Source organism: Lithobates pipiens, unplaced genomic scaffold (genome assembly GCF_037356315.1).
Source record: "Lithobates pipiens isolate NorthernLeopardFrog02 unplaced genomic scaffold, aLitPip1_a1.2 Scaffold_30, whole genome shotgun sequence".
Classification (NCBI taxonomy): Eukaryota; Metazoa; Chordata; class Amphibia; order Anura; family Ranidae; genus Lithobates; species Lithobates pipiens.
Genome location: NW_027507791.1, coordinates 41,275,128 through 41,299,956, shown reverse-complemented (window position 1 = coordinate 41,299,956; position 24,829 = coordinate 41,275,128). Strand labels below are relative to the sequence as shown.

Sequence of the window (24,829 nt, the reverse complement as noted above, 5' to 3'; positions counted from 1 at the left end):
TTTACTGTTACTTACTGTTGCCTTTTGTGCCTACTCTTACCCCTGTTTCACATGTTAAAGCATTCTATTGTGCCATCTTGTATTTTTACCTTGGATCATTTTTTTTTTTTGTCTAACGGTTTAAGATTATGATTGCTTTCCGCCTATATACTATGTCCGGAAGCATTCCATCCCCAGACTCCACCCTGTCTCGCTGCCCCTGACCTTTTCGACCTATACCAGGCCTATACCTACATCTGACTCTACAGACGTTGTCCACATGCTTATCATCCTGACGTACCCGACCCTCCTCTCTCGCTAGCCGGACCCAGGGACTCAGATGTCCCCGAGACACCCCGCCAGGACTTCACCCACCCTTTCACCTATAGCTCATGACTACTTCCCTGTAAACCCTCCCTAGGCCTACAACTTATCCGACAACGAACCCCCTAAGCCACTGTTCCCACCCGGAATGTGCCCTGTTTCACCCTATCTAGACATTCGCCTTGCCCATTTTAATCCCCGGACTCCAGGACTACACCAATGACCACCGACCCGTACCACACCCTTTTCAGATCCCCATTATCATTTCTCTCAGCTATTACTGCTGGCTCTCCTTAGAACTCGTGCCATGTACCACCCTTACTTGCCTCCACTCGCTCACTTCGGTCTCGCAGTGACGGGACCCCTTTCCAACTCGTGTAACTCCGTCCGCCACCCCCAAACAACAGACGCCGGTAGTCACTGTTGACCCAACCGGTGCCCTTATCGGTCCTCCGAGGGTTGCTGGTTCAACCCAACCACCGGTCTTATTCCTTACCCCCTCTACCTACCTTTCCACATACCTGAGCCTCTCTTCTGTATACCAGTCTCTAGCCGCCTTTCTTCCCCCCCTTTTCTCTTTCCTCTTTCTCCTTCTCTAGCTGCTTTTCCCCCTTCCCAGGGCCTCCCCTTTCAGAGCATTGTACACAACTTTTGCCTCCGACCTCTGACGAAATGTCCCCCTCTTCACAACGCGTAGCAAGCTTGTCCTTGAAGCTTGTCTCCCTAAACGCAAAGGGATTAAACACCCCGGAGAAACGTCATCAGACACGACTGATGATGCAGAAACTGAAAGCAGATGTTGTTTTCCTGCAGGAGACCCATTTTTGCTCTAAATCTACCCCCAAATTGTCCAACCACACCTTCCCAGTGGAATTTCACGCAACATGCCCCACCTCTAAAAGCAAAGGAGTCTCCATACTCCTCTCCAAACACTTTGACTTCCAGATTATAGACACTCTAGCAGATGCGAATGGCAGATTCTTATTTCTCAAGGGTACATTTAAACAGAGGAAGATTACGTTAGCGAACATATACAGCCCTAACACCTCCCAAGTAACCTTTTTTCGAAATACATTACACCAACTTAGCTCTTTCTCTGAAGGGATGCTGATTCTTGGAGGCGACTTTAACGCCCCCTTAGACCCCCTACTAGACACGCCCTCCGGGACCTCCTGCTTACCGTTCCGTGCACTCAAACAGATCAAGAAAAGCCTCCATCATCTATTTTTACACGACGTATGGCGAACGCTTCACCCTAGAGATAAAGATTTCACCTTCTACTCTGCCCCTCACAACAGGTACTCACGAATTGACTACCTCATGGTCTCCCAGCAGGACTTACACCACTTAACCAAAGCCTCTATAGAACCCATGACGATCTCTGACCACCACCCTATCACGGCGCTATTTACTTTTCCTGAAAAGCTTGAACGAACCCCTATATGGAGACTAGATGCGAATATCCTAACAGACGAACTTAGAGTTAAGGAAATTAGAGACTGTCTATCTCACTACTTCTTAGACAATGACACCCCAGACGTCTCCCCCCTCACGCAATGGGAGGCACACAAATGCGTGATTAGAGGCAAGTTTATCTCCCTTGCCTCTGCCCGCAAGAAAGAAAGAGCAGCCGCATTGACAACCCTATTTGCGAAACTCAGATCCCTTGAAACAAAACATAAGAGAACACTAGCAGAGGACACCCATTCCGAACTAATAGATACCCGCAACCAGATCCAAGACATATTAGGCTACCAGACGAGGAAATCCTTTGCCCTCTCACAGAATTTCTTTTATGAACATGCTAACAAATCAGGCCGCTTGCTGGCGCGCATGCTTAAATCAAAAAAGGCCAAACAGACGGTACACCGTATTCACTCTCCTACCGGCTCCACCCTTGAAACGAATGCAGAAATAGCACGGGAATTCGAGCGCTATTATACCTCCCTATACAATCTTAATTCCGACTGCCCGTGCCCTCCAGACCCCCAAAAACGTCTACACGACTTCCGTACGTACCTTTCCAGGCTTCCTCTTCAAAAAGTTACCCCCGACGCCCTCCAGTCATTGGAAACACCAATTTCTGCGGCAGAATGGCTTCAAGCTGTCAAACAAATGAAACCGGGCAAGAGTCCTGGACCCGACGGCCTGACTTCAGCATATTACAAATTATTTTCCGAGACACTCCAATCCCCCTTTCTTAAGGCCTTCAATTCTGTCCCCACATCCAAATCCCTCCCCCGAGGAATCTTAGAGGCCCATATCACCGTTATACCCAAACCAGATAAGGACCCAACAATCACGAGCAGTTACAGACCGATCTCCCTACTCAATGTAGACGTCAAACTTTTTGCCAAAATATTAGCCAACAGACTCCTTCCATTCATTCCAACCCTCATTTCCCCAGACCAGGTAGGTTTTGTTCCCGGACGGGAAGCCAGGGACAACACCCTGAAATCTATTAATATTCACCACATGATAACACAAACTGACCAGCAGGCCTTCTTCCTGTCTCTTGATGCGGAGAAGGCGTTTGACAGAGTGGCGTGGGACTACATGGAAGCAGTGCTCCACAATCTGGGCCTTGGACCTCACATGATGTCCATGATCATGTCTCTATACTCTACCCCTTCTGCAAGGGTCCGGGTCAATGGTACTCTGTCAGACGCCTTCCCCATCGGAAACGGTACGAGGCAGGGTTGCCCCCTCTCCCCGATCCTATTCATTCTAACCCTAGAACCCCTCCTCCAAACCCTTTCACTGAATAATGATATTAAGGGCGTCCTTACCCCACTTAAAGAATGTAAGTATGCGGCATTCGCAGACGACATATTGATGTTCCTCACGAACCCTATCACTACGCTCCCAATTGTTCTATCAGAGTTTAAGAAATTTCAAGCCATCTCTAACCTTAAAATCAATTTTTCCAAGTCTTACGCCCTGAACATCTCTTTACCTGAGGAGATCCAAGCACAATGTGAAGCGAACTTCCCCTTCAGCTGGAAGAGCGACTCCATCACCTACCTGGGCACACAAATTTCTAGAAAGTTAACTGACCTATATGCTAACAACCACCTCCCCATCCTCCAAACTATTACGGACGATCTTAAACGTTGGAACAAACAATCTCTCTCTTGGTTCGGCAGAATCGCGGTCCTCAAGATGAATATCCTACCTCGCTTACTATATATTCTCCAAACGGTCCCTATACAAGTTCCCCAAACGTTCTTTAAAACATACAATTCCATCTGTTCGAAGTTCTTGTGGGGGGGCCGATCGCCTAGAATCTCCCTCCGGACCCTATCACGCCCTAAGCTCCTTGGGGGTCTGGGCTTCCCAAACCTACTCAACTATTATAGGGCAGTCCATTTAACTAGAATCGTTGACTGGAATGTTCGCGACCCTTACAAAGAATGGGTCTCTCTAGAGGCTTCCTTCTCCTCTCGCCCACTTGCCTCCTTGCCTTGGATGAAACCGTCTCATGTACCTATTACGGCCAACCTCCACCCACTTATACACCCGACACTGAAATGTTTCCACCACATCTGTTCCCACACGAACGTCTCGTCGATTCCGGGACCCCTAACCCCGATTAAATGCAACCCAGATTTTCCGCCTGGCATATCCCCAGACTTCTTGACTGACAATTGGCCAGGAGATACGCTGAACGCTAGCCACTTTTTTGAGAAAGGGTCACTCATCCCAGCCTCGACCATCGCTATTAACAAGGATAAACCACCCATCCCTCCTTGGACCTACCTATTGATCGCTCATTACCTACGCTCACTAGACACAAATTCGCAATGTTCAAGGGCACTTACTCCGTTCGAAATCCTGTGCACCCAATCCACCCCCCAAAGACATCTCATTGCGCTTACCCACTCCTTACTTTTTGAAGGGGAGCGTCCCGGTTCCACCTTAGCATGCAAACGTTGGGAGGAAGATCTCGCCATATCAATAAGTGATGACCAGTGGGATGCCATTTTTCAAACCATTCATAAGGGATCACTGAATGTCAGCACCCAAGAAAACGGCTATAAAATACAATCCCGTTGGTACCGTACACCCTCTTTACTAAGCAAATTTGCCCCCAACACCTCTGACACCTGCTGGAGGTGCAACCAAGACAAAGGTACACCACTTCACATTTGGTGGTCCTGCCCCTCGATACATAATTTCTGGAGAGAAGTATGCAGACTCGTTTCCCAAATTACCACCTATACCATTGACCCAACCCCGGCCCAATGCCTTCTCCACCTTTCGTCTCTACCGAGACGAACTTACCATGGCTCTCTAGCTATGCACATGCTCAACGCAGCCAAACAGTGCATACCTGTTCACTGGGGCACTTCCGAAATTCCCACCCTGAAAGAGTGGTTCTCCAGAATCAACAAAATAGCTGAAATGGAAGAACTGATTCATATATCCAGAGACACCCCTTCCAAATTTAGCACAAAATGGGCCTGTTGGAAACACTTTCAGACCACTGCCGATTACCTGGATGTGTGATGAGGGGGACATTTTGCATTTTGCATTTTACATTTTACAATTTACACTCTACTTCTTCCATTTTATGTTTTTTACATTCGTTACGCTTCACGATCCGCATTTGGCATTTTCCATCGTAGGCTTTCTACTCAGATTTCTTTACCCGGGTACCTGCTAATCTTGAGGTCGCCGAACTGCAAAAGCAAATAAGAAGTTGTCCTACATATCATTCTATATGCTTCCGGGGGCCTTGGGAAAGGGGACTCCAGACAGCTCCAATCTACCCTGTACCTTTGTTCCCCCTGTTTGCCTCTAGTTCCCATTACCCTCCTTCTCCCCCCCTCTCCTTTCTACCACTTTCTCTCTCTTCTCTTCTACACCCTCTACAACCTCTCCCTTCTGCCCCCCCCCCTCCCCTGTAAGACTCCTAATCCCAGATGTTTCGACCCAGGCACACACACCTATAGCTATATCCCACGAACACGAACCCCCAATACTCTACCAAAACAGACCCTACTCAGCCCGATCTGTCTGGATACTGCACGTGATGACCTAAGAAACTCATTATCTGACTTATCCTATCAGCTACCTCTGGACTCTCGTTGGTTTAGATTCATCTCCTCGCTCCTTGGACCCAGCCTGTATCCCCCAGATGGATTCCCTTACCTGACTAAGACAGCCATCCTCCTGGTCTCAAGTGGCGGACAATTCCGAACCCCTCTTATGCCCTTCTTAATGCCTACTTACCCCCCCCAACTAGGGTCTTTTTCTATGTATAGCCCTGTCATACTCATTACTTGTTTTTGTTTTTGATGTGTTATTTGTACGTATATTGACATCTGAACTCTCCAATTGTTGGGGATCCTTTTGTACATTTCCGCATTTATACTTTTGTGCCTTCTATTTTTCTTCAATAAAAATTGTCTTAAAAAAAAAAAAAAAGAAAGGGCACACTGTGCCGTTTCTAGCTTGGGTTATGCCATTACACACACAAATCCCCGTTCTGGCTCTCCTGCATGCGATCGCAGGTGGCCGGCCATGCACATCGTGTTCCCCCACTGTGCCGCGGGTGTGCGTGCCTTTGGCTGCTCTTAAAGGTGAAGACATTCCCGTAGGGCGATCCGCGGTAACGCGTGGCTTCGCCGACATATAGCGGCGTGAGCCGGACGGCAAGTGGCTAATGGACGTCGCCTCCGAATCGGATCCTCATCTTAATTGATGGGATGTCGATCTGACATTACATAAAGATTACCTAGGCATTTCTAAAGTTGCTGCAAGTTGCTTCAAGTCGCACTTAAGTCCCCTGGCAAAGTCACGTGACTTTCAGGTCATGGCTGTGTGAACTGAGCAGCGTACACACGAGCGGAATGTCCAACAGAAAAAGTCTGATGGAATCTTTTCATCGTATATTCCGATCGTGTGTGTGCCTCATCAGACTTTTTTTTTTTTCGAAAATTCTGACGGACCTAGAAATAGAACATGTTCTAATTTAAAATAAATATTTCCGACGGAACCAATTCCTAACGGGAAAACCGCTCGTCTGTATGCTGTTCCGACGGACCAAAAAACAACGCATGCTCTGAAGCGAGTACGAGACGGAAGCTATTGGCTACTGGCTATTGAACTTGCTTTTTCTAGTCCCGTCGTACATGTTGTACGACACCGCGTTTCTTGACCGTCGGACTTTGGTGGGATCGTGTGTAGGCAAGACAGTTTCAGAGGAACTCCATCGGAACTCCGTCGGGAAAAAACCTTCAAAGTTTATTCCGATGGGAAAACCGGTCGCGTGTACGCGGCTTTAGGTTTTAAGACCACTTAAATTATAATTATACTTCTGCAACAGTTCAATTTAAAGGTCAAATGAAAAAGTCAGCTTTTCCTTCCCAGCAGAGCTCATACTTTATATGAGGGTGAAAGGTACAAAAACTACAAAGCATGTCATAAAAGTACTGGGACAGGAAAATGAATTGAAGTAGAAGAAAACAGATTGTAGTTTAGTAAGCCTGCGCTTATATATATATATATATATATATATATATATATATACAGAGTGATTCTATACCATACAGATCCCTCTTATTACACATCTGGATGATCCACCATGAATCATGTAATACCCCATCAGTTATATAAGGTAACATTTAGCCTTACCTTCCAGCTCAGACTTATTGCTTAGTAGACATTCGGGCTGCAGAATACAGTAACCTTGGAGAAGTTTGTGTGCATTGGAGGCATTGATTATGATGCATTCAGCTTCAAACAGGAAAGACTACATTCTTCTTGTTCTGTAGATCTACCAAAGATCCTCCTTCAATTTATTATCACAGTTCTGACTCCTCCTTATCTCCTTCCTTCCAACCATTAAAAACTTTACGTACCTCTTTCACTGCCCCATGTAGTCCCTCAAGAGTACCGTTGGTGCTTCTTTGACCAGAAGTTAAATTTTATGAAGATGTATTGGATGTATTTTAATATGTATTGTCATAAGAGTCCCCCCAGTTTTCGTTCTCCCCCAGCCCGCTGTAAAGAGCTGACTGGGGCAGACTGAGGCTCGTTGAGACCTGTTAGGTAGTGGTAAACTTCCTGTTGTTTGGAGAGAGGTGTTTGCAGAGTGGGGGTATGTCCGCCAGCGAAAGGGCCCCCGTGCATTACACAGACGGTCGTCTGAGGGGATATGTTTGCTCTGCAAAGATCGGTTATGGGCCAATGTATGCTCATTGTCTCTGCTGTGTCTGATCAGCACATGTCGGGATTCGCAGCATGCATCTGCAGATAACCTTCCATTCACAAGGAAGAGTAGCATAATCCAGGTATACATTGTTTTCTGAAACAATGTATATTCATAGTTTCATAGTTAGTTAGGTTGAATAAAGACATCAGTCCACCCAGTTCAACCTGAGTGTCTACAATTGTCCCTATCCCTGTACATTACACACTTACATTGGTCCCTACCCTCAAGGAACCCACAATCCAAGGTCCCCATTCACATACTAGGGCCAATTTTGGACAGAAGCCAATTAACCTACTTGCATGTCTTTGGAGTGTGGGAGGAAACCGGAGTACCCGGAGGAAACCCATGCAGGCACAGGGAGAACATGCAAACTCCAGGCAGGTAGAGTTGTGGTTGAGATTTGAACCAGTGACCCTTCTTACTGCTAGGTGAGAGTGCTAACCACTACACCACTGTGCCGCCCAATTAAGGATTTCTATCAACAGAATTGTAGTCATCATTCATTGGTTATTGTATAAATTCATTTTTTTTCTGTGTCATGTCTTTATTTGGTCATTAACATCCTGTGTTGTTAATTTTCCTGTGAGGTCACAAACTGTATAGGAGGATTTTAGCTGTCGGAGGAAAACCCTCCAGAGTGTGGCTTCCTGTTTATGTGTAAATAAAAGAACCAGGCTGACTACCCGCAGGGGAAGTCGTGCTGTTGGAACTGAGAACGTAAGAATGTCTGTTTATTTGGATGAGTGGGTTGAAAGGTAAGGTATTATATAATTTAGACAAAATGTTATTATTTTTAGAAACAGGAGCTTTGGCTGTGTGCTCTGCGTACAGCCAAATTTCGCTGACAGGCTAACAAAGTGGTGGGACTACTTGTAACGACACCCCGAGTATGAAAGGGGTTAAAGCCGTTTAGGGCATTCCATTTCCGAATACTCCAATCAGCTGAACAATTCTCCCCCAAGTACGAGACAAGGCTCTGTCTTGAGGGTCAAACAGGAATGACTTTTATTGAAAAGACTACAAGTCTTTACATACAGTAAAAAGAGGAGGTGTATACCACCTGCTCATATTATTCTGAAAATACACCTGTGACCAGATACCTAATTAACATGAGCTCATTAACTAACCCCTTTAAAGAGTAAGTAAACCCTGATGGATTTACTTCCACTTTGTTTCCCTGTAAAGGTAGAGCATAATGAGCTACTTTGCATCGCAAAGTAACCCATTATGTGTCACTTACCTGACACAGGAGCCAGCGATGTCACCCCTGTCCCCGCTTCTACGGAGCATCCATCTTCTTTCCCGTTATCGTGGCTCTGGCACTGTGATTGGCCGGAGCCGTGAATCACTCCCACGCATGCGCACGGCAGCCTCCACTAACGGCATATCGCCATTAGCAGCGGCATGCTCAGTGCGCCTGCGCGCCGCTGTCTATGGCGCATGCACCTGCGCGCCGCTGTCTACTGCGCATGCGCTGTAGACAACGGTGCCCGTCTACGCCTGTCTTTTTGGCAAATATTTGCAATATGGCAAATTTTGCAAATATCTCCTAAACCGTGTAGGTTTAGGAGATATTTCTTGGACCTACAGGTAAGCCTTAATCTAGGTCAAAGTGGTTTATAAGGCTTTACAACCACTTTAAGCAGCATGGTCATTGTTATGATAAATCACGATTTCACTACAGGTCAGACTTGTTGTCACCGAGCTTCACACAGTAGATGATACATTATCATAAGTTTAAACATAGGACATTCTCACAACAGCCGGAGCTCCTCTAGGAGTCGGCCCGTCTCCTACATTGTACAGAGGCCAATGTGATCAGCTCTTTCAATTAACATGTTGAGTTCAGAATCAAACAAACCAAGAATAGTCTTTACATATATCCTGGGAGATATATGATAATATAAGATAAATATTATTTTCCCATTTTAGGTAATCCAATATATTTTCTCAGTCACCCTGTGCCCAAAAGTGACTCCCGTCACACTACTGAACTCACAATGACCAACACTGAAAGAAGCCAAGGATATCCAAGCTGCCATAGGACAGAAATTGTACAGCCTGAGGTGAAGTACACAAGCATAGCCTGAGCTGAAGGAACACGACACTGCTGGGTGTAATGCCGCGTACACGCGATCGGACACTCCACCAACAAAACCAGGGATTTTTTCGATGTTGGCTCAAACTCGTCTTGCATACACACGGTCACACAAATGTTGTCCGGAAATTGCAAATGCCAAGAACGCGTTGACGTACAACATGTATGACGAGCCAAGAAAAATGAAGTTCAATAGCCGTGCGGCTCTTCTGCTTGATTCCGAGCATGCGTGGAATTTTGTGCGTATGAAATGTGTACACACGCTTGGAATTTCCAACAATAACCAGCTCTCAAACTTTTGTTGTTGGAAATTCCGACAGCAAACGTCCGATGGAGCCTACAGAATTTTCCGACAACAAGCTCCCATCGAACATTTGCTGTCGCAAATTCGTGTGTACACAGCATAAGAGTAATGGCGCGTACACACGACCGGACTTTCCGTCGGAATGAACTCTGACGGACTTTTCGATGGACTTTTCGATGGAGTTCCGCTGAAACACCACCAAAGTCCAATCGTTTAACTCGATGACATATGATGGGACTAGAAAAAGGAAGTTCTTTGGGTGGTATTTGATCACCTCTGTGGTTTTTAAACAAAAAAAAACACAGCGAGCCCCATTCACAAAGCGCTGTGCGACTCACGCATGCACAGTAGGAAATGGGCAGTAAAGACGCAAGGCTCCACTGCCTGTTCCGATGCCGGGACCCGAGAGCCGAGGGATGGGTCGGCCTCGGGATGGGTCGGCCTCGGATGGCCAAAATCGCGGGCGCCCTGGACAGGTAAGTCTGCTTATTAAAAGTCAGCAGCTACAGCTGGCCCTCCCTTTTAATAAATAAATCCATAGCTTATCTTAACATACAATTGGAGGCATTTTTCTTTTTTTTTCCACCATTGTATTGCCTATATTATACCGGAGTATATTAGGATAGCTACATGGAGAAAAATAGAGATTGAGGAGAAGCTGCTAGCGCCATGGTCTATGTATCAGAGTCTGACTAGGTTCTATCTGGAGGCTGCAGAAAGACCAACTTACCTGGTGATATCTGATGATGCTGATTTCTTCACATTTATGAGGTCAGAGTTCTGTGAGACCACTGCCATAAGGAGACCACCTGTGGAGTTGCTCATGAACTTTGTTTTCCATTTCTTCACTAAGCCAACTTTCATATTTTCACTGTTTTGAACTTTACTCTCCTTGAAGGACAAGGATAATTCATTGTCCCCCCATTCATTGTTCTCGTATTTTCCTCATTTGTAGTTCACCCACTTAGTGGAGTGACCTATATGTGGTGCACATCTCTTTGGAGATATTTCACTTTGCACTTTACATTGGTGCACTTTATATCATTTATTTGCACTTTATTTGCACTTTATGTACTTACACATTGAGGAATTGTATACTGTAGTGTTTATATAGTGTTTTGGGTGATTTTATATGACTGTGCAAGATCATTTTATTATTTACTTTTAGCTTGGTGTATTGTGAACACTTTTAGGTTTTGCTGCTGGTTTTACACAATAATAATCACGCATTTCTGTATAATAGACACATTTTTTATTTACTCATAGTAGCGCGGAGGACACTTTCAATCATAAATAGTATACAGATATGTGTAATAATGATGAGACCTGTGTAAAAAATAAAGTGATGGTCAAGTGAACAACTAGAATGACAATTTAACTTTTTTTTTTGGCGAGCAAATATTTTAACATTTTAATATTTAATTTAATAACTATTAATATTAATTTAATATTTAATATTAATTAATATTTGTTTGTCACACATATAGATCAATGGATATTAAATATATATAAAAAAACACATTATGTTTTTATTGCTATTGGGACATCGCAAAACTGGAGATAGTAAATTGTATTCATCGCCACGCTTCATGTCAGATACCATTGGTCCATCTGGTGTTTTAATACATTTTATATAGACGGCTGTTTTAAATTTCTCAGAGGTAGTGCTGTGATATGGGCCTGGGATAGAGGTGAAATGTAAACTGTGAAGCTGGAGATGGCATGAGTGATGATGTTATTGTGCTACCGTTTTGACCGCACAGAACACATTTGTGGGTAATTTGCTGGTGGTAGTCCATAGAGGTGAGAATTGTCTCTGATATCGTGGAACACTGTAATGTGTGGAGGTTCCTGTATGCAGAGGTTGAACAGATTGGACAGGAAAATTTGGATTTTGAGGGTCATATGGAGCAGAGTAATGGTAACATAGCTGGTCATGTTAGGAACAGGTGTCTTTTGCCAAAATGATAAAATGACTTGTATTAATTGGAACCTCATTTTGGCCACCATATCCGACTGCACCTTTTTCATTTGAGGAACTAGACTCTTAGCAAATTTATGGCACTCCATCTGCCCCCACTCCAGTGTGCCCATAAGCCCTTGTACACACGGGTCGGACATTCTGACAACCAAATCCGTTGGATTTTGTCCGACGGATTTTGTCCGAAACTGTTGCACACACACAGTCGGACAAAGTTGTCGGAAAATGTACATAAGGTGATGACGTTATTTCGTTACGACGGGACTACGTTTAGGCTAGTAGCCAATAGCTTTGGTCTAGGAATTTGATCTGAGCATGCATGGCACTTTGTCCGTTGGAGTAGACTACACATGATCGGAGTATGTCCAATCGGAGCATTTTGTCGGAAAATTTTATGGACAACTTGGAAAACTTGGTCCGTCGGAGTATCAGTAACAGTCCGATGGAGACCACACACAGTCGGATTATCCGACAAAACGGTCCTATAAGACAAATTCCGTCGGAATCTCCGACTGTGTGTACAAGGGCTAAGTTTTGTGACAAGGGAAGAAAAATCAGCCAGTCCTGTGAAGACCTCTTTTTGTGAGTGCTTGTGATTTGGGTCCATGTGTTGGTTTACTTGGTAAACAGGCCTGTTCTTCTTCTTCATGAACAAAAAGCTGGGATTCCTCCATATTTTGTTCTGGTTCATCCCTGTTTTGAGTTTCAATGTCACTCAGACCTTCTTGAACCAAATTACTCTCTGTACCGCGGTCCACATAACATATAATATTAGAAGGAATGTGGTCTATCTATATATTGTACAGTGCTGTAGACTTTGCCTGTACATAAGCCATTTTAATGCAAACGGGTTGTCTGTTGTCCGAGGACGGTAAAAAAAGTTCTGCTAGCCACGTCTTTGCAGCGCTGTAGGAGTGGTGTATACACCACTCCTAAAGTGCCCCTGCCCATTGCAATCAATGCAACGGCACTTTTTAAGCCTTTTTTTACCTTTTTTCGGCCACTAGGGGGGTTAAAAGGGCACCGCTAGAGGCCGAATAGCGCCGCAAAAAGAAAAAACCTTAAAAACAGCGGCGCTTTACCCCCGACTCCTAGTGCTTCTCAGTGTGAAAGCAGCCTAAGGGATGGCATTGCTAATGGGGAAAGGGAGGATGTGGAATCCTCGTGGCTGGAACTTCAAAAGGAAGAAACAAACAAGAAATGAATTATGGGTGTATGCTACAGGCCCCCTTATCTGAAGGATGAAGAAGGAACTGATCTTCTCTCATTGTTAGAAATGGCGGTGAGGCAGGGCAATGTTATGAACAAGAGGGCCATTCATTATTTGGATATACCCTGTAGACTGGCCAGGCAGAACTACTCACTCATTTAAAGTGGAGTTCCAGGCTTTTTATGTTCATTAAAAGTCAGCAGCTACAAAAAGTGTAGTTGCTGACTTTTAATAAACGGACATTTACCAGTTCCATGGTCCAGCGATGTGGCTGAATGGAGCACCCCCCTCCGCTCCGCCGGCTCCTCCAGTGCCACTCTGGGCACCCGGACATGACAGCTTTTGGCTTCACGGCCGGGCACGCATGGCGCATGCGCGAGTAGCGTTGCACTTCCGGAGTGGACAGGCGATCTCCTGGGACCTGTCACGTGTCCCAGGAGATTGCCTTGGTGGTCCCTGGGTGAAAGGAGGAAGTGGGACAGGAAGTCCCCCTCCTAACAAAGCCCCCACTCCCCCCCAAAAAAATGTGGCATGTAAGGCGGCGAGGAGTGCTTAAAGTGGAGGTTCCATTTTTGGGTGGAACTCTGCTTTAAGGAAAAAACAGGGAGGGGAAGGCGCCAACCTGAGTGTAGTATTAAAATGACGGAGAAACACTGTGATCCATTCCAGCCAGCTGCTCAATCCTTTCCAGCTATCCGAAACAGTGGTGGGACCCACAGAGCCATGTGGAATGCCAGGATTGCACTTTACTTTGACCAGCGTGCATCTTCTATCATCTTGTAAGTGTTTTTAATTTTATCCTATAAAATTCATCATTTTAATACTACAATGTCGGCGCCCCCCCTCCCTGTTTTTTCCTTACATGTCCTGCAGAGTTCTGGACACACTCTAAAGGATGGGTGCCTTTCTTTTTAGCTCTTAATATCCCTTTCTTTCCCAACCACCCAACCTATGGATACCTCACCATCCAGCTATTACAGCCACAGACTATCTATATCCCTAAGGATTACTCCATTTGGAGCGCCGGATAAACACTGACTATACTGCTAACTCACTCATTTAAGGCTCATGATTTCTTGAATGTCTTGCAGGACAATTTCTGGTACAATGTTTTTTATTGAGCTATGAAAAGAGGGAAACCAGATAACAAATTCCCATGCAGGGGATATGGACATTAAACATAAGATATACATAAACATTACGTAAATGTACATAATAAAACATATGTTATGAAGGTATAGATTATAAACTGACACCAACCCACCAGACGCGGTGCGCTATGCCCGAGCTTTGGGACCCAGTTGTTAAGGCAGACAAGAGGGAAGGGGAGTTGTCCGCAGAATGGGGGGAGGAAAAAATATTAAAAAAACAAAAACATAACATACACAACAATGTGGTGGTGGATGGGGGGTCGTTGGACAGGGTAGGTGTAGAACAGAGCGGGGGGCAAGCGGCCCAGAAACGGGACATGCAGGACAATTTAATGTGTTAGTTGTTGCACGCCCCAATTATAATTACTGCTCTGCTGGACATACTAATTACAAGCAACACACATCTCAATTTGCAAATGTGGAAGTAAAGGATAACTTAGGAAACAGTGATCACAGAGTAATTACTTTCTCCATAAATCATGGGAATAAAAGAACAAGAACAGTGCATTTCAAAAGTGCTAACTTTACTAAACTGCATTTCTATACTACACTGCATAAAATTGGATCAAATTCTAGAAAAAAAGAACACAGAGGAAAACGGAAGTGCTTTAAGAACGTATTAAAGAAGTATTAAACCCAAAAGCAAACATTTATTAAAATGAAGCTTACCAATTCTTAAATGTACTGGCTGCAATTGTTAGCCTTTTTTTAGACTTTATTTCCCTTATTTTCATGATAATCCAGCCAGGAAGTCTTATTTTTGAACAGAACAAGCTCTCTTGCAAATGTAGCAGTTAGGGTGTTGAATCAAACCATTTACGACTGACTTATGGTGCATACAATGATCAGTCTCTATTTATTCATGTAAAACCTTCATCCCAAAAGAAAACAAAACTGTTGCTATAACTGCTCATCTAACTGTAGTGTTAGCTATAGTATGGTTTCAGTTTGCTAATATATCTAAATCTGCTAGTACATCCAACACTCCTCTCCCCCAGGATGACAATGCTGCTGTCCAAAGGTGATCCCCTGTGCACCGTCATCCAGAGTGAGGGCACTCTAATACAAGAGGTGTGTTCCTAGTCAGATCACCAGGTGAAGACAGAGGAGACAAATACTAAAAAAAGAAAAAAAACGAATACAGCTACTACATCTAATGGTTGCAAATGTGTAACATCACATTTGTGGTTTTGGGCTTAATGCCGCTTTAAATGATGGCATTTTCAATGGGCAACAAATATAAAAGAACTAAATTCTAGTGTAAAAAGGCATATTCATTAGAAAAAAAAATGGCCTTTAAAAATATAAGGCCAAGGGGGACTCTGTCGGCATTCCAGTACTGCAAAGTCACAATTAGAAATGTAAAAGTGTGATCAGCGCTGCTAAAATAGACCATGAGAGACACATAGTGGAGGAGAGTAAAAAATCCCTTAAAAAATTTAAAAATATATATAAATAGTATAAAAAATATAAATAGTAAAAAGTTGAGGTCAGGGCATTTTGAAACATGGAAAATACCCTTGTGGCTTAGAGAAGCCAGAGTTAAAAAAAGACTTGAACAACTAAATTTGAATAAATCACCAGGACAAGATGGCTTACACCCCAGAGTTCTCAAAGAAGTTAGCCCTGTTATAGCCAGACAGTTATTTCTAATCTTATGGACTATAGTTTCCATATATATATCTCAGCCATTTTTTTCATATTGGTACCACCTTTGTTTTTTCGACAATCCGCTGGTAACATGTTAGACTGGCATGTGCCATTAACCCATGCTCTGCAGTATTAACCACTTCAGCCCCCCGGCCATTTGGCTGGCCAAAGACCAGAGCGCTTTTTTGCGATTCGGCACTGCGTCAATTTAACTGACAATTGCGTGGTCGTACGACATGGCTCCTAAGCAAAACTGACATCCTTTTTTTTCCACAAACAGAGCTTTCTTTTGATGGTATTTAATCCCCTCTGCCGTTTTTATTTTTTGCGCTATAAACAAAAAAAAGTGAACGTTTTGAAAAAAAAACAAGTTTTTTTACTTTTTGCTATAGTAAATATCCCCCAAAAATATATAAAAAAATAATTTTTTTCCTCAGTTTAGGCCGATGCGTATTCTTCTACATATTTTTGTTAAAAAAAAATCTCAATGAGCGTATATTGATTGGTTTGAGCAAAAGTTATAGCGTCTACAAAATAAGGGATAGTTTTATGGCATTTTTATTAATATTTTATTTTTTTACTAGTAATGGCGGCAATCATTTTTATCATGACTGCAACATTATGGCGGACACATCGTACAATTTTGGGACATTTATACAGCAATCAGTGCGATTAAAAATGCATTGATTACTGTGTAAATGTGACTGGCAGTGAAGGGGTTAACTAGGTGGCAGTGTAGGGGTTAAGTATGTCCTAGGGAGTGATTCTAACTGTGGGGGGGAGGGGCTACGTGTGACACATCACTGATCACTGCTCCCGAATGCAGGGAGCGGTGATCAGTGACAGAGTCACTAGGCAGAACGGGGAAATGCTTGTTTACATTAGCATTTCCCCGTTCTTCCTCTCTGTGAGACAATCGCGGGTAACCCCGTGGACATCGAGTCCGCGGGACCCGCTATCCTACTCGTGGAGCTCGCGGCGGTTGTGCGCATGCGATGGCACGGTGGCACGGTGGCAAATTTAAAGGGATATACAGGTACGCCCATTTGCTCAGCTGTGCCATTCTGTCAATGTAAATATACAGGCGGCGGTCGGCAAGCGGCTAAAGACTGAAAAATATTGAACATTCTTTGTATCTTATATGTATTAGCAGCTCAACTATGATGATTCATTCTCCTCTTGGGCCATTTCTGAATTTCATTCTCCTCATCCAGAGCAAAGTTCTGGCTCGATTCACATCTGTGGCAAAGCTTCTTCCTCTGAAGTCACTATGTAAAAACCTTCAGTCCTGTCCCGGGGCATTCCAACGTTTTAAATCTTCTCTTAGCTTCACCTGACAAGCTATTGTCTTCGATCCTAGAATAGAGGATATAACTGGTCATCACATCTCAGAAGAATGCTCTCACACCATATCCTTCACTCTCTGGGAGGGACCCTCTCCCAAATGTCTGATTGTTGAACTTTCTGTATACCTCCAGCAGTCAATCAAGCTGAAAATAAGACCTACCCCAAAAATAAGACCTAGCGTTACTTTCCAGCATGACTGGAATATAAGCACTACCCTGAAAATAAGAGAAAAGAGGAATAATTTGAGGACCAACAGTAACTGCCAACTTGAGCTGTCAAGATTTTTTTTTAAAGACTCTCCTATGGAAATTGTTGGGCTTTGCAGATAAACCCAAAAAATTGTAAATATTGCAACATATCAGTCCCCAGATTTGGTGGCTGCATTAGTTTTTTTTTTTCCATTTTCAACAATTACAGAAAATGCCTGTTGGTCTTGCCAGAGATGCCATGTTCTTAGCTCCTATGACAAAACAACCAACGATACTTTTCTTCCAAGAAATTGTGTATTAAAAAAATATGACCCAAGCTGGCCTTATATATGTAATTCATAAACATATATAATTATGTCTGTATCCTATTTATTGCCCATATACATTTATGTCAAATTCGAACAATGTATATAAAACTACAAATATCAGTCACCAATTTATAATTGTACTTAATTCTGAGAATAATAAAACATTTTATTTATAAACTGACTGTATCCATATATAGTGAAAACAAGTCATCACAGATGGTGCACCTCCCAATGTAATGACCCATCGGCCTCCAAATTCAAATAATGAGAGTACTGTTTTGCTCTTAGGCCTCTTCCATATAAGAACTTTAAGGCAACAAAAGCAGGAAATTGAGGTCTCCCCCAAAATTCATTAGCTAATAAATGTTTCAAAAATACTTTTAAGTGATATGAGCTTCTGTAATTGTTACAACTACAAAATACCTGAGCACTTGGGTTTTTAAGGCACCAGATATTAAAGCGATTGTAAACCCTTTTAAAAAAAATCCTGAAAAAAAAAATCCTGCAAGACAAAGACATAATGAGGTAGTATGCATAGCATACTAGCTCATTATGAATAACTTAACTGAGAACAAAGCCCCCGAAGCGGTCCTCCATCTTCCTCTTTGCCGCTGCCATGGATCCCGGAGCGACTTCCGGGTCTTGCGGCTCCGGCGCTGTGATTGGCCGGAGCCGCGATGACGTCACTCCCGCACATGCGCATGGGAGCAGACACTCGCGGGATATCGCCGCGATCTGCGGCCTGCCCCAGTGCACCTGCATGCACCGTAGACAGCGGTGGCTGTCTTCAGGTAAATATCTCCTAAACCGTATAGGTTTTGGAGATATTTCTTGGACCTACAGGTAAGCCTTAATCTAGGCTTACCTGTAGGTCAAAGTTGGTTGTAAGGGTTTACAACCACTTTAATTAAATCTCAACCATGTATCAGCATGCATAATTTTATTTCTACATAACATATAAAAATGTACATAAAACACCCAATAATCATTGAAATTGGTATACCTAAAGAAAATATCTAAACCTCTACAGCTTCTAGCAGCTATACTGGCAAAGCAGTTGCATTTGTGTTTAAAACTGTCATTCATCTATTTCTTCAATGCTGTGCTGCCACCCTGTGGTCACTGTTTATATTGACTTTTTTGCCAGAGCTTCCATCAGATCACTGAAATTAGGACCTTGCAGACAGTTCCAGGACAGGTCCATTGTCCTCAGTGTCTGGTTATTTCTTATTGAATGTAAATATTATTGTATCAGTCAGTCCTGTCATACTCCCTGTAATTCCTCTATCCGACTTGTTGTCAGAGCTTCCATCAGATCCCTGAAATGAGGACCCTCCAGATTGTTCCAGGACAGGCTCAGCATCCTCAATGGTTATTTCTTTTTCCAAATGCTATTTGGGGTCATGTTACCGGCAGAAAATGAATTTCTCCCCAGGAATGAATGTAACTATTTTCTACATGAATGGAGCTCATTTCCCTTTTATTGAAATCATTTATATTAGATCACTTTATAAAACTCCAGGAAATAGAATTTTTAAGAAAAATGTTATAATGGAGGAGACCCCCCCAATATTGTCATCCATGTGTAGAGACCAGGATATCTTCATACACAGGATGACCACAGATAGTTTTTTTTTTTCATTCAGCCATTTGTTGAACTTGCCCATTCAACAAATGTCAACGATTGACTTCTGCTAAACAAAGACACTCACACACTGATCAAAATTTGGCTGATCCCTGCTAAATTGGCCAAATTTAAATCCATTTATTGCCAGATTTGAACAACAGTCTAGGATTGGCTACTTGGGGAGTCCAAAAAATTAGACCAATTTTGCTTACATTATTAATTATTAGCAAGATTCTAAGATTTAAACAACTGAATGTTTAACTGCTCTAGAATATTATTGTTTCAGTCAGTCCTGTTATACTCACTGTAATTTCTCTATCTGGCTTGTTTTCAGAGCTTCCTTTAGATCACTGAAATGAAGACCTTGCAGATCATTCTCAGACAGGTCCAGTGTCCTCAGTGTCTCGTTATTTCTTATTCCAGATGCCAGGTGGGGGCAGGAACTGTCTGTCAGTTTATTTCTATACAAACTGGAGAAGAGAAGAATGTTGTAAGAGGACCACTACCCATTTTTTCTTAATGGGACCTTCTACCATATTGTGCTATACGCCTGGTTATTGTCTTACTCTCTACATCTCTGGCCATAGGCCTTAATATGTATGTATAAAGGAATGTCCACACATAAAATGCATTTCCAGCACTTTACTGTAACTTTGCAAGGAATTGTGGGACATTTGGCATCACATTTGACACACTAGCAAAATTATTTGGTGTAAAATATCACACATAAGCGTAGACATTCTGTAGCTGTCATTTATGCACAGAACAATAGTTTGTAAACCATCTTTCCCTTTATACCTCCTCTGCTTGGGAGCACCACAGAGTTGGGACCACTTCCCCGTGTACATGAAGTCCACAGCATTCAGCTTCCATCACAGAGTAAGGATAAGGTTCTTTCTTTAGCATACCAATTTCTCCCAATATCTATAGCTGTGCCCAGCTGGGCATGCTCCCAGGATGGTACACTCATCCCCAGGTGTCACTAGTACTCACATACAAGGACTTAGGCCTGGCCTAAAAGGCCTTAGGCATCCCATTCAAAACCCACAGAAAGAAAACACAAAAAGAGTCAAGAGTCAAGTCAGCTGTGCCTTCTGAGTTCTGTACCTAAGGTTTCAGGCTTCTTATGGACCCTGGAACAGTAGCCAACTACATCAAATATCTCTGGGGTGTTTGGTTACCTTGCCCCAACTCAACCCAGCTCCTCCCATACTGGAATATATATGGGCACTGACTCCACCAATTACATCACTGAAAAGGGAATTTCCTAGAAAGGGACTTAACACCCAATTACAAAATTCCCTCTACTATACTATATTGGAAACAGAGACATCTAGTGCCAGACAAGCTAACTGCAACTGCCAACACTGTTACCAAAAGAAAAGAAAAATTTCCCAGGAATGAATGTAACTATTCTCTACATGAATAAAGCTAATTTCTCTTTATTGGAATCATTTTTATTAGACCATGAATTGAACAAAGGGCTGGATGGCCGCACTCTGTTGACACCTTTATTGAAGACAGCTTAAAAATGATTCTGGTACAAAAACATCAGAGGCACAGGATCAATGAAAAGCTGACATGTTTCACACCACTATGGGGTGCTTAGTCATAGCTAGAGCTACACCCACACAAACTATTTAGTCAATTTGTATCCAATCAGGCCGGGCTATGCACTACTTGGCTGACAGTAGATATAAAAACTGCACATTCAGACTGTACCATGTGTGGTGAGCTTTAGACAAAGTCTATTTTATAGATTATACCAGAGTGTAATACGATTTAAACAACTGCATTTTAAACTGTCCTAGAATATTATTGTCTCAGTCAGTCCTGTTATACTCACCGTAATTCCTCTATCTGGCTTGTTGGCAGAGCTTCCATCAGATCCCTGAAATGAGGACCCTCCAGATTGTTCCCAGACAGGCTCAGCTTCCTCAGTGTCTGGTTATTTCTTATTCCAGATGCCAGGTGGGGGCAAGAACTGTCTTTCAGGTTATTCTTATTCAATCTGTAGAAGAAGACAAGGATGTTACCAGAATAAAATGAATCCCTCCCCAAGAATGAATGTAACTATTCTCTACATAAATGAAGCTCATTTCTCTTTATTGACTGGCCATAGGGCCCAAGGCAGCTGAGCTGCTCCATGAGCCAGTGCCGCTCACCCAGCCCCTCGTAGCCACCAGTTCAGTTTAGCTGTCGGGGCCACGTGACCCATGACCATGAGTGGGGAGTTAGAGGAGACACCTGCTGCACACACCACAGAGCTGGACAAGAGAGAATGTGAGTGTGGTCCCCCCGTGCTCCTGGATAGGAGAAGTGGTGTGGGCAGCTGCATATAGAAGAATCAATCTCTCCATTTTCCTTTCCTGAAAGCCTGCTGTAGGTAGAGGAGTAGAAGCGGGCTTTCAGAGGCTGCAGGAGGAAAATGGAGTGACTGATTCTTCTATATGCAGCCACTCGCACCGTTCCTGCTATCCAGCTTCCTTCTGCCACCACCCCCAGTGCTTTCTGACCCCTCGGTGCTCTCAAACATCCCCCTGTGCTCTCTGGCCCCCCCAGTGCTCTCCGACATCCCCCTGTTCTCTCTGACCCACCTGTGCTCTCCAGCCCCCCATGCCCTTCGGCCCCCAGTGCTCTCCAGCCCCCCTTGCTCTTTGGCTCCAAGTGCTCTCCAGCCTCCCTCTGCTTTCTGGCCCCCAAGTGCCTTCCAGCCTCCCCCAGTACTCTCTGACATCCCCCTGTGCTCTCCAGCCCCCGTGCTCTCGGGGGCCCCACAGTGCTCTCTGACATCCCTGTGCTCTCCAGCGCCCCTATGGTCTCCACCTCCCCCCTGTGCCCTCTGGCCCTGAAGTGCTTTCCAACTCCCCCAGTGCTCTCTGACATCCCTCTGCCATGCTCTCCAGCCCCCCCAGTCCACTCCAACAGCCCCCTGTGCTCTGCACCACCCCGCTATGCTCTCTGGCCTGATATGATTTCCAATTCCTGCAGTGCTCTCCAACATCCCTGGGCTCTTTGGGCCCCCCAGTTCTCTCCATCCTTCCAGTCCTCTCCAGCCCACCCTCAGTGCTTTCCAACCTACACCCAGTGTGCTCTGACACCCCCCTGTGCTCTCAGGCCTCCCTCAGTGCTTTCCATCATCCCTGCAATCTCCAGCCCCCCTATGCTCTCCAGTCGCCCTGTTCTCTCTGCCTCCCCCATGCTCTCTGGCCCCCAAAGTGCTTTCCAACTCCTCCAGTGCTCTCTGACATCCCCCTGTGCTCTCCAGCCCCCTCATTGTGCTTTCCAGCCCCCCAGTGCACTCCAACATCCCCCTGTGCTCTCTGGCCCAGAGTGCTTTCCAACTCACCTAGTACTCTATGACATCCCCCTGTGCTCTTCGCCCCCCAGTGCTCTCTGCCCCCCCACCACCCACCAGTGCTCTCTGGCCCCCAAGTGCTTTCCAACCTCCCCCAGTGCTCTCTGACATTCCCCTGTGCTCTCCAGCCCTCCCCCTGTGCTCTTGGGCCTCCCCAGTGCTCTCCGACATCCCTGCACTCTCCAGGCCCCCTTTGCTCTCTGCCCCCCAGTGCTCTCCAGTCCTCCTGTGCTCTCTGCCTCTCTGCTGCGCTCTCTGGCCCAAAAGTGCTTTCCAACTCCTCCAGTGCTCTCCGACATCCTCCTTTGCTCTCCAGCCCCCCCACTGTGCTCTTCAGCCCCCAGTACACTCCAACATACCCCTGTGCTCTCTGCCTCCCCCTTTGCCCTCTGGCCCCCGAAGTGCTTTCCAACTCCCCCAGTGCTCCTTGATATCCCCCTGTGCTCTCCAGCCCCCCACCATTCTATCCAGGCCTCCAGTGCACTCCAACATCCCCCTCAGCTCTCCAGCCTCCCAGTTCTCTCAAGCCCCCTGTGTTCTCCACCCCACCCTATGCTCTCTTCCACCCTGTGTTCTGTGCCCCCCAGTGCTCTCTGTCCTACCCTGTGTTCTCCGCTTCCTTCCCCATGTTCTCCGTCTCTCTCCTGTACTCTCTGCCTCCCCTATGCTCTCTTTCTCCCATGCTCTCCATCCCCAAGTGCTCCCCACCTCCCTCCTGTGTTCTCAGCCTCTCCCACTCTGTTCTGTCTGCCTTCCCATTTGCTCTCCAGCCCCCCCAGTGCTCCCTGCCCCATCCCCATGCTCTCCACTCCATTTGGTGTTCTCCACTTCTCCCTGTGTTCTTCACCTCTACCCCATGCTCTCCAACCCTCCAGTGCTCTTTGACTCCCCCAGTGCTCTCCAACCCCCCTGTGCTCTCCAGCCCCCACTCATGCTCTCCACCTCCCCCGTGCTCTACACCCCCTATGCTGTCCAGCCCCCCCTGTGCTCTCTGCTTCTTCACTGTACTCTCCCTCCCCCCATGTTTTTTGCATCCCCCCGTGCTCTCCCACTACCCCTATGCTCCTCTGTGGTATCCACCCCACCCCATGTTCTCTAATTTCCTCCCTGTGCTCTCCAGCCCCCCCCCCCATGTTCTTTCAAATTAGCACACCACTCAAAGTAATCACCATTATGTGTTCCACCTCCATTGCACAAACAGAGGATGCTGGCCTTGCATGTAGCAGATGATCTGGTTTGTAGAAATATCTGGATGGCCGCATTCCATCAAAATCACCATACAGCAAACAAGGGAAGGAGATACAGCATACAATACAGCTAACATGTTTCACACCATACCCAGTGCTTAATCATAGCTGAAATTATAAGCTAACACACAGCAATATATACATAACCCCCATGCTCTTTCCCATCACCCATTGCCCCCCTGCAGCTCTGGTGGGTTCCGCTGGCTGCTGCGGGGGATCCATCAGGAAAGAGAATGGAAAGGGGCCAGTTAACATGTCATGGGCTGCTCAGTCTAAAATGCTGGGGCCTATTTTTTGTCTCAGTCTGAGCCTGATTGGAATAATTTATATTAGATCACTTTATAAAACTTCAAGCAATAGAATTTTATAAGAAAAAATTTATAATGGAGTAGACACCACAATAATGTCATCCATGTGTAGAGACGGTGATATCTCCACACACAGATGCTCAGGGGGTGTGCCAACTCCCCCTACTGCCCAAGCCCCCCCCTCAGTGCTGCTGGATTTCCTCCTCTCCCCTAAGCTGCTGTAGGGGAAGTTTCAGGATGGAGAGTAGGGGCAAGGGCTAGTGTTTGGCGCATGATTATTATAAGCAGAAAGTGTGAGGCCAGAATCAGCATTGCTAGTGATTGGATAGGAGGATCCTTATTTGATATTATGCTTATCTCTGCTGATACAAGGTCTGTACACATAGGAAGTAATGTGGAGATCCCAACACTAAATAGTGGATGTCTGTGCTACATACAGTAAAAGAAATATGTATGAGGTTCTGCTCTCTATATACATGACCTCCTATAATCTGATCTATTTTATTAAA

The 24,829-nt window shown here is 44.8% G+C and overlaps 1 protein-coding gene across 1 annotated transcript in view; it reads right to left on the bottom strand.

The window, feature by feature from the left end:
- The window catches only part of LOC143942188 (uncharacterized), a 107,982-nt gene that overhangs the window by 62,448 nt on the left and 20,705 nt on the right, over positions 1-24,829 (bottom strand). Inside the window, exons 7-9 of the mRNA XM_077463443.1 lie at positions 21,254-21,418; positions 19,713-19,877; positions 17,250-17,272 (exon numbers count right to left, since the gene is read on the bottom strand). Coding sequence (XP_077319569.1) covers positions 17,250-17,272; positions 19,713-19,877; positions 21,254-21,418 — 353 coding nt within the window. The remainder of the gene's footprint in view (positions 1-17,249; positions 17,273-19,712; positions 19,878-21,253; positions 21,419-24,829) is intronic.